At 52.6% G+C, this 10,328-nt stretch overlaps 1 protein-coding gene across 1 annotated transcript; it reads right to left on the bottom strand.

The window, feature by feature from the left end:
• Window positions 1–8,671: 8,671 nt before the first annotated feature.
• LOC131638186 (uncharacterized) lies at window positions 8,672–9,484 on the bottom strand. Its single transcript, XM_058908730.1, has one exon. It carries the CDS (start codon window positions 9,482–9,484, stop codon window positions 8,672–8,674), a length of 813 nt encoding a protein of 270 aa, XP_058764713.1.
• Between the last annotated feature and the right edge of the window lie 844 nt (window positions 9,485–10,328).

Here is a 10,328-nt window from a genome sequence, read left to right on the forward strand (position 1 = left end):
ACGTTGGCTCCGTATTATTCGGAGGGTTGGATATGAAGGATCCCTGCAAGGAGGAGGGTCCTCGGCTATGAGGGTGCTCGCGGGAAGCACTCGTGCCGGGCGCCTGCCAGCTCGCGGGGAGCAGTCCTGCCGGGCGCTATATGGTTCACGAGGTAGGTCCTGCCGAGCATGTCTAAGGTGGGCACCCTAGACGCAGAGGTGGGTCACAGAGGAACTTGGGCCTCTGAGGTTTACTGGGCCGAAACTATGTTGGGCCTAACCTTGGCCCAGTCCAGAACAGGGGCCCCCAAGTCAGAGCTTTCTGCTCAAGGAGCTGTGACTTTGATGATCCCGGACTTCATGACTTCGGTGATGCCCGGCGGGATGGATCCTCGTCTAGAAGATGTGCTCGGAAGGAACGATCTGTGGGTTGGAACGAAAAAGTCGCGCGTGTGCGACACGCGCTGACGTGGCATAGGTAATGATGGCCTAGGGTCTAGGAGGCGGCGCTTGTCAAGGGGCGCGACGTTTCGCCTTCCGAGCCTTTTTCCTATAAAAAGGGGTGAGTCCCCACATTTAGGCGCTTTTCTCTCTCTGTTCACTTGCTCGGCTCCAGGCAGACGATCCTCGGAAGCACTTGTTCGTCCTATTGTTCGTCGTGATAACCACCGTTCGCCGAAGAGTTTCTCCTAGCCATCATCATTATGTCTACAAGTAAGTTCGCGAACCTCTTCGTTGTTTTTATGCTTTTCCCGTAGGGTTTAGGGATCTTGCGATTTCTTACTTTCGCGGTCCTCGCCATCTATGTCGGCTGAGTCCTATGCACAGTCGTTACTTCCTCCTCGGGTTATCCAAGCGATGCCCAGCGGTTAGTTTGTGGATCAGATGATGTTCGCGGTTAGGTCCTCGTGCCCTTTTAGATCCGATTTCCGTCGTCACGTCCCCTTTGTTAAGTTTTGTCGTGAGTCCTCGGCTGACGGGTGTCTTTCCTCGATGGGGGTTTAGCCGGGGGCTCTAATGCTCCTGCTCTACCCTTTCTCTTGCGTTGCGGTGGAAGGGTGGATTTGATGAACTGTCGAATTCACTTTTCCCTTCTCCGTGCAGGTGAATTTGATTCGAGTTCCAGTTCGGGGTCCAGTTCGGAATCTGACTCATGGGCTAGTGGATCGGAAGATATGACGGCGAGTAGCTCCGATGTTGAAATCGTCGAAGTTATAAATACGCCCTCCGCAGCCGAAGATGACCATTCCGATTCCCCCGGTTCGGACGCTGAGGGAGGGGTTTCCCCATTGCCGCTATTCAGTTATGACTGCACAGTCGAGCTCGACTGGGTAGCCGATGAACCTTTGACGGTCGTTTCTCGATATTCCGAGTCTTTAGATGGAGCTTTCAAAGAAATTGAGGTCCTGGGAGAGGGTGATGCACCGAAGTACCAAATAGGTTGCCCGTCCCAAGACGAGCGCATATGTTCTCGGTTTAACGGGGACAGTTTTGCTATGTATGAACATGTATTCAAGGAGCTTGGTTTTCGGCTGCCCTTCTCCGGCTTCCAGACTTCTCTGATGGCGTTTCTTGCTCTGGCACCGTCCCAATTGCATCCGAATGCTTTTGCTTTTAGGCGGGAATTCGAGATCGTCTGTGATTATCTGGGTATTGGTGTTACGACCGCCCTGTTCGGCAGATGTTTCCGTGTCCAAAGAAAGACGGCGGACAGGACATATAGTTGGGTCTCGTTTAGAAATGCCGACAAAAAACTTTTTGGGATGTATACCGACTCGGTGAAAGGTTTCAAGGATCGGTACTTCCTCGTCCGTCCAGGGCGGCTTATTCCGCTGTGTCTGAAATGGTGGAAGTGCGGGATGCGGCCGGGGACTTAGAGAGGGATGAGGACAGGAAGGTAGTAAGGGAATTCTGTACGGCGTTCCCGTTCTTTTGGTGGAATAGCCACTTCTCGTCTCCCCCGAATAATTATGCTTGGGAAGACGGAGATCTGGACGAGCAGGATACAGCGTCGTACTCGGCCCTCTGTAAGTTCGTAGATGGTTTCACCTTGTCTCAGTGGGTGACGAAGAAGGGAGATCCCGTTTTGGACGAGAATGGTGTGCCGAAGGTGGAGCCGCGGGCTATTAACACTAAGGCTCTGTTATCTTGTCGGACCCCCGAGGAGACTCGGGCGCTATTAGGTCGTGTTTATTTACTTTGCTTTGTCCTTTCCGTTTAGTGTTTTCGCTAACCTGTTTGTTTCCTTTTTTCAGATGCTATGCCGGAGAAGGATGACAAGCTCTTGAAGATGGTGACTCAGGACGCAAAGAAGATCCGACAGAAGAAGGCTCGGGGAGCTGGTGTTGGAGAGAACTCGGGCTCGGCCGGTTCTCCCCGGGTGAACTTGGATGAGAGGTCCCCCAAGAAGGCTCGTCACGCTGAGGCGGCACGTCATGATCCGTGCCTTCGTATTGCCTCCTTGCTTCAAAGATGGAGGTTACTTTGAAAAGTTTCCCCTGGTCACTTCTCCGGATGAAGCCCGCCGGGTCGGCCAGATGGATTCCCCAGCCCTCCATAAGTAGCTGGTGAGCGATGGTGCCGCCGTGATGAGGGTTTTGGGGATGGCCCAAGTGCTGGCCAATGGTGGCTCGGGTTCTGCCGAGGCTTTGAAGAAGGCGGGGTCGGCCAAGAAGCAGGCCGAGGATAAGGTGAAAGCCATGGAGGCTGACCGTAAGATGTTGAAGGAGAAAATCGATGCTGCTCTGAAGCAGAAGGACGGGGAGATCGCGGCAGAGAAGAAAAAGCTTGCCGATCTCCAGCTAGAATGGGCGCCTTCTGCCGACGAGTTCCTAGATGTTGCTGCGTTGAAGTCCAGGGCTGAGCTTGTCGAGAAGATAAACGGGCTGAAGATGAACCTTGCCGAGATGGCTGAAGCCGGGTTCAACTGTGTCGTCCGTCAGCTAAAGCTTCTGAACCCTGGTTTGAAAAAGGACAACATTGGGCTTTCTTTGAAGATCGTGGATGGCGTGTTGGTGCCTGAATCTCCCGGGAGCGAAGAGTAGTCAGTTTTATCTTGGGCCTGCGTGCCTGTCTTCTTCGGCCTGCGTGCCATTTTTTGTTTGTTATGCTATGCCCGGATAATTTTTGGGGCCTGTGTGCCCGATATTTTGTTGTAATATCTGGATATCGCCGGCCAATTTGGTCGGCAGTTAATGCTTTACGATTTCGTTATTTATGCCTGTTTATCCTTCTGTGTTTGGAATTTTATTGTTGCGTGCTTATGGGTCCGGGTTATGTTTGTTCCGGGTAGGTATTCCAACACTTAAAAAATATTTTTCTTATTGGTTATGCTCGGCCGAGGTTGATTGCCCGGGCGTGTGGTGTACGGTCCGGGTGCGTAGAGCGATGTGCGCTATTAGCGGGCACGAGACCGCGGTCGAGGCCAGGTGCTCGCGGCGTGAACGATCCCATCGCAAGCTGGGGTTCTGCTGTGCAGGTACTGCCACGGAGGGTCTAGGTGTAGAGTCCGCCGTGTAGTCGGTCTTACGCTTTGATAGGGAAATCCGATCGTTGCTGTCGTGGAGCACTCGCGTTCGTACCAATGACGCTGGTCCATGCCCGGCTACCACCTGTGTTCGGCAGAAGTGTCTGGGGAGCGTTAGGTTGTGTCTAACTGTAATAGCGTCTGAGTTTTTCAGCGTTCCAAGGTCGAGCAAGTTTTTCACCGAGAAGATTCTCGAGGTAATAGGCGCCATTCTCGGTTTTGTCATAAACTCGGTATAGGCCTTCCCAATTCGGGGCCAGTTTGCCCTCGCGCGAGTCTTTCATGTTTCTGCGGAGCACTAGGGCGCCGACTTCGAATTCGCGTTTGATAACTTTGGCGTTGAGGCGAAGAGCTATCTGTTGTTTTAATTTCTCTTCACGGAGGGAAGATCCCGCTCGGATCTCCTCAACCATATCGAGCTCTTCCCTTATAGCCTCGTCGTTGAGTTCTTCTTCGAGGGGTGACTCAGTGCGCCGAGAAGGCTCTCGGATTTCCACGGGGATCACGGCTTCGGTGCCGTAGGTTAGCCTTAACGGGGTCTCGCCCGTGCTCGAGTGGGGCGTTTTCTTATATGCCCAAAGTACACTGTGTAGTTCTTCGACCTAAGCTTTCTTAGCTTCGCCGAGTCTCCTCTTCAGCCCTCGGAGGATGACTCGGTTGGCTGCTTCGGCTTGCCCGTTCGTCTGGGGATGCTCGACTGAAGTGAAATGTTCTTTTGTGCCGAGCTTGGCCACAAAATCTTGGAATTTTCTATCAGTGAATTGGGTGCCATTGTCGGTTATTATAGCCTGTGGTACCCCGAACCGAGCGAGTATGTTTCGTTTATAAAAACGGAGTACATTTTGAGACGTGATCTTAGCAAGCGCTTCGGCTTCTATCCATTTCGTGAAGTAATCTACAGCGACCACTAGGTATTTATTCTGGTATGACCCAACCGGGAATGGTCCGAGGAGATCCATTCCCCAGGTGGAGAAGGGCCAAGGCGAGGAGAGAGATTTAAGCTCGTTCGGGAGAGCTAAATGCATGTCGGCATGACGCTGACATTTGTCGCATTTCTGGACGTGCTCTTTGGCGTCTTGCTGCATGGTCGTCCAGTAATAACCGGCTCTGAGAGCCTTTCTCGCTAGATCGGCCGCCGAGGTATTGGCTGTTGATCCCTTCGTGAAGCTCTTGAAGTATCTCGAGTGCTTGCGAGGTGTCGACACATTTGAGGAGAGGAATGGAGAAGCCTCGTCGGTATAGTTTATTTTCGACGATAGTGTACGAGCAGGCTCGTCTCTTAATAGCTGAAGCTTCCTTCGCGTCAGAGAGGAGTTCGTCCTTCGCGAGGAAGTTATATACCAGGGTCATCCAGCAATGGTCGTCCTCGATAGCGAATACTTGTAGAGTTTGCGCGTTTTTGTCTATGCTCGGTCTGGGCAAGATTTCCTGGATTACCGACTTGTTTCCACCTTTCTTTCTTGTGCTCGCGAGTTTGGATAATACGTCGGCTCGTGAGTTATGTTCCCGGGGAATATGCTCGACGTCTGCCTTTGAGAATCTTTTCATTTTTCTTTGACGAGCGTGAGATACTCGGCTAGCACGTCGTTTTTGGCTTTGTAATCGCCGCTGATTTGGGACGCGACGAGCTGGGAGTCGGTATAGATCACGACCTCCCGAGCGCCTACATCTTCGGCGAGACGCAGGCCTGCTAGGAGAGCCTCGTATTCGGCCTGGTTGTTCGACTTGGCGAAAGACAGAACCAAGGATACTTCGATGATGAGCCCTCGTCGTTTTCTAGGATAATCCCGGCTCCGCTCCCCGAGCTGCTTGAGGCGCCATCCACGTATATGGTCCATTTATTTCCGGTGGGAGCCGAGCAGCTAGAAATTGAGGTCATCTCGGCTACGAAATCGGCCAGCGCCTGAGCTTTCAGTGCCTTCCTACCCTTGTATTGTATGTCGAATTCGGATAGCTCGAGGGACCATCTTAGCATTCTCCCGGCCATGTCTGGTCGGCTGAGAAGTTGTTTGATGGGTTGGTCTGTTCGGACGACGATGGTGTGGGCGAGGAAGTAGTACCTCAGCCTCCTGGCAGTCGTTATTAGGGCCAGTGCGACTTTCTCTATCTGTTAATATCGCACCTTGGGCCCTTGTAGGGCTTTGCTGGTGAAGTATACGGGCTTCTTCCCGTCTTCAGTTTCTCGGATCAAAGCCGCGCTGGCCGCCTCGTTTGAGACGACCAGGTAGAGATATAGAATCTCGTTGTCGCCCGGTCAGGATAGAATGGGCGGCTTTGAGAGTACTTGCTTAAGATGGGATAGTGCTTGCTCGCACTCCTCGGACCATTCGAAGGTCGCTTCTTTCCGTAGTAACTTAAAAAATGGGAGGGCGTACTAGGCGGATTTCGCGACGAAGCGAGATAGCGCCGTGAACATTCCATTTAGTACTTGGATAGATTTTTATTGTTAGGGGTGGGAAGTTCCGAGAATCCTCGGCATTTATCCGGGTTGGCTTCTATCCCTCGTTCGGTTAAGTAGAAGCCGAGGAATTTGCCTGCCCGGACTCCGAAGGTGCATTTCTCTGGGTTAAAGCGCATCTTGCAGGATCTGGCATGCTCGAATACCCGTTCGAGATGTGCGGTGTGATCGGAACACCTTGTTCATCGTCTGCTGGTATGTGGCTTCGGCATTTTTGAGTCCGAAGGGCATTACCTTGTAGTAATAGTTGCCCGACTCGGTCATGAATGCCGTGCACTGCTTGTCGCACGTCGCCATGGGGATTTGGTTGTAACCTAAATAAGCATCCATAAACGATAATAATTTATAGCCGGCCGAGTTGTCGACCGGCCTATCGATGTTAGGTAACGGATAAGTATCTTTGGGACATGCCCGGTTAACATCGGTATAATCAACACACATTCTCCATTTTCCATTAGATTTTTTGACTAGTACAACGTTTGAGAGCCAAGTTGAATACTTGGCCTCGGAAATAAAATTTGCCTCTAAGAGGTCTTTTACAGCTTTCTCGGTAGCCTCCGCTTTCTCGGGAGACTGCCGACGCCTACGTTGAACTACTGTCTTCGGGGCTGGATCAATGGAGAGGTGGTGGTAGGCGACCTCAGGGTCGAGTCCGGGCATTTCCGCTGCGCTCCAGGCGAATAAGTCGGCGTTGGCTTGGAGACATGCCACGAGCTGCTTCCTCGGTAGATCTGGGATGCCCTTGCCGATCTTTACCGCTTTGTCAGGGTTGTCTCCCAGCGGGATAAGCTCGAAGTCCCCGTCTGGGATAGGCCGGACGGGGTGAGTTACCTTCAGTCTCGTCTCTTCGCCATTCTTCAGCTCATCGTCTCTGAACCGAGCATCTAGGTCGACTGAGTTGACGTTTGTTGGCTGATGCTGATCTTCCCAAGGATGTTTGTCTTCGGCCCTCGGCTTCTTGTTGGAGTTGGATGGAGGGGTGATTAGTTGCAATCCTTTTACGGAGGCATCGAAGATCCTTCTGGCGGCTTCGATGTCTGCGTTGATAGTGGCTACTCGTCCCCGTTTTGTGTAGAATTTCATCTTCAGGTGCACGGTCGAAGGGACAGCAGTGAGTTCGGCCAGAGTAGGGCGTCCGAAGATGCGGTTGTAGAGGGTCTTGCAGTCGATCACCAAGAATCTCGTCTTGACCTGCCTGGAGGCTTCCTCTTCTCTGAAGGTGATGATCAATTCGACGTAACCCCAAGGTTTGGTGGTAGCTCCGTTGAAGCCTTGGAGGTCAGAACCCACATAAGGAGTGATGTGTGAGTCGTCCAGCTGGAGTGTCTGGAAGAGGTGAGAATACATGATGTCGACCGAGCTGCCTTCGTCAACTAGGACTCGTCGGACGTCAAAGTTTGCCATTCTAGCTCGGACGAGCAAGGAAATTGTGGCGTTCGGAGCTCCGCCGGGAAGCTCTTCCAAGTAGAAAGTGATTGGATCTGATTTTCCTCTGAACTTCCGCAGAGTAGGGGCGAGATCCGAGTTGGCGCTGATCAACTCATCGAATTTTCTTTTTACTGAGCTGATGGTGAGAGAGCCGGGGTCACCGCCGTTGGATATGACCATTGCGGTCGGGAACCCTTCCCACGTGCTCAAGGCGGTGGTCACTCCGATTGAAGGGATGAAATCTTCTGGTCGAGTGATGGGCATTGCTACTTGCAATGGTCTACTGTCTGGTGAGCTGCCCTCGTCAGAATTCCGAGGGGCTTCTCTTCGGGGAGGTTCCCCCCTTCTTCGTATACTTCGACAGCCGCCCTTCTTTAATCAGATTCTCGATGGCGTCTTTGAGATGTATGCATTCGTCGGTTAGATGCCCGTGACTCTTGTGGTACTTACAGTATTTAGATTTGTCAGTCCCCGGTCTGGTGGGATTCGACTTCGGGGGCCTGATGCTGGAATTCTTGAACTCGGTGTTTTGGCAGTCGGCCAGGATTTTTTCGCGCGAGGCATTCAGGGGAGTGTAGTCGATGAACCGACCGGCTGGTCCTCGGCGTTCTTTGTTGTCGCGAGACCTATCATCTCTCCTTTTTCCATTTCCCCGACGCGAACTCGAGTTATCGTAGTTTGAGTTGCGGGCAGCATCGTTTCCCCTCGACACCTTTATTGCAGACGCTTCGCCTTCCTCGAAAGCGATGAAGGCTTGGGCTTTCCGGAGGAGAGCGTTCATGGGTTGCACCTTCACGATTTTGATAGCCTTCTTGAAGGCGCTTCTGGGGAGGAGTCCCCGTTCCAGGAGGTATCTTTTCATATAGTCGGTTGCCTGCACTTGGACGGCCTCTTTGTTGAACCTGTCGAGGTAATCTCGGAGAGGCTCGTCGGCTCCTTGGATCACAGCCTCGAGGTTTGCTTCCGACTTTGGTTGCCGGCGGGAGGCTGTGAAATGGCTCAAGAAGAGTTCCTTGAGTTCGGTCCAGGAGTGGATGGAATTGGGGCGGAGGTTCCTGTACCAGGTCATCGCTCCTTTCCTGAGGGTGGTCGGAAAGATGCGGCACTTAATGGAGCCCCAGACGACGTGGTAATCCATAACGGCTTCGATGCTTCTGATATGATCGTCGGGATCGGAAGTTCCATTGTACAGATCCAAGATCGGTGGTTTTTCCATCCCTCGTGGGAGACGAGCTCTTCGGATGCTTTCGGACAAGGGGCTGCAGAAGTCTTCCTCGTCGCTAGGTCCGAGGGAGTTTGAATGTCTGCCCCGCTTGGATTTCGTCTGTGTTTTGCCCTGATTTCTGCGGTTGTCCTCTTTCGTCCTGCTCGGGTGAGAGGCTCCTCGCTTCAGTGGTTTCAGGTCTCTTATTTTTCCGGCTCTTTCGTGGTGGAGAGCGGGAATAAGACCTCTGGCGACGGTTCCTTCTAGGCGGGGAGCGAGACGAGGACGGGGAACGCTTGCGATATCTCCTCGGGGGAGAGTGCGAAGAGGAATAGGAATGCGACCGATGGCGTCTCCGCGGAGGGGAACGATATCGTCGCTTCCTTTCCAGCTCGTGGATGCGGTCACCCTGTAGGCGGATGAGACGGTTGGTTCTTTGCAGCTCTTTGAGTAGGAGGACGGTTGTAGGGTCAGCGCTCTCTGGGATATTGACCTGCTCTTCCTCGTCTTCGCTACGGACTCTTCGCCTGTCAGAGGTGTGGGTGAACGAGGAGGCAACATGTTCGTCTCTGGCGTCAGTCTTGTTCTCATTCAGGGGCTGTTCTGGTCCATTCTGGGGTCGAGCCTGCTCGTCTTCCCCGTTCTGAACGTGTCCCTCGTGAGGAACTTGTTCAACGTTCTGAACCTGTTGGAGGCCCTGCAGCTGCTGGATGTTCTGAATCTGCTGCCCCCTGGGTTGTGAGGTCTCATGCCTCGGCCTTCTCTGCCCGGCAGGGGTGTGCTGCTGTCCTTCCCACCGACAACGATTCGTCCCCTCGCGGGTGGACTCCTCGATCAGTTGTTGCAGGAGGAAAGGATCAGGATTTGGGATGTTGTTGTTGTCAGCCATGACGATCATGAATGGATTAGCTTTGATCTTTGTTTGTTAAAGAAGGGGGAGCAAGTTTCCTACAGACAGCGCCACTGATCGTACCTGATCAGAAGAATCGTCGCTGGCTGCTCGGACTAGGTCTTCTAGGAATGAGGAGGGGGGTGTACCTGCAAGGTACTCCGATGCCAAAGTGAGTAGACGAGCAAAGGAGTGCAAGTACAAGCTAAAGGTTAGAAAGAAGTGAATACCTGACCCTCTAGTGAAAGAGGGTATTTATAGCCCCCAACACTGGGCCATGATCTCGCTACTGGGTTGGACTTCCAAGCCCAACTAGGAGACTGCCAGGTTCCCTGAGCAGAAATATCGGAGGTGCGTGAGTGCCCTCTGTCGTGGTTAACCGCTCCGACGTTTAAGGGAGACGCGGTCTTTTAGGGGCCACGTTGGTTCCGTATTATTCGGAGGGTTGGATATGAAGGAACCCTGCGAGGAGGAGGGTCCTAGGCTATGAGGGTGCTCGCGGGGAGCACTCGTGCCGGGCGCCAGCCAGCTCGCGGGGAGCAGTCCTTCCAGGCGCTATATGGTTCACGAGGTAGGTCCTGCCGAGCATGTCTAGGGTGGGCACCATAGACGCAGAGGTGGGTCACAAAGGAACTTGGGCCTCTGAGGTTTACTGGACCGAAACTATGTTGGGCCTAACCTTGGCCCAATCCAGAAATATATATATATATATATATATATATATATATATATATATATATATATATTCCTCAGTTTTTGTCAAAACCGAGGGGATAATATCGCGTGATTATTGAGGATATTGATCACCCTTTTAAACAAATCTTCTCCTGTGTGTATAAATTCT

Source organism: Vicia villosa, unplaced genomic scaffold (assembly GCF_029867415.1).
Source record: "Vicia villosa cultivar HV-30 ecotype Madison, WI unplaced genomic scaffold, Vvil1.0 ctg.002215F_1_1, whole genome shotgun sequence".
NCBI classification, from domain to species: domain Eukaryota; kingdom Viridiplantae; phylum Streptophyta; class Magnoliopsida; order Fabales; family Fabaceae; genus Vicia; species Vicia villosa.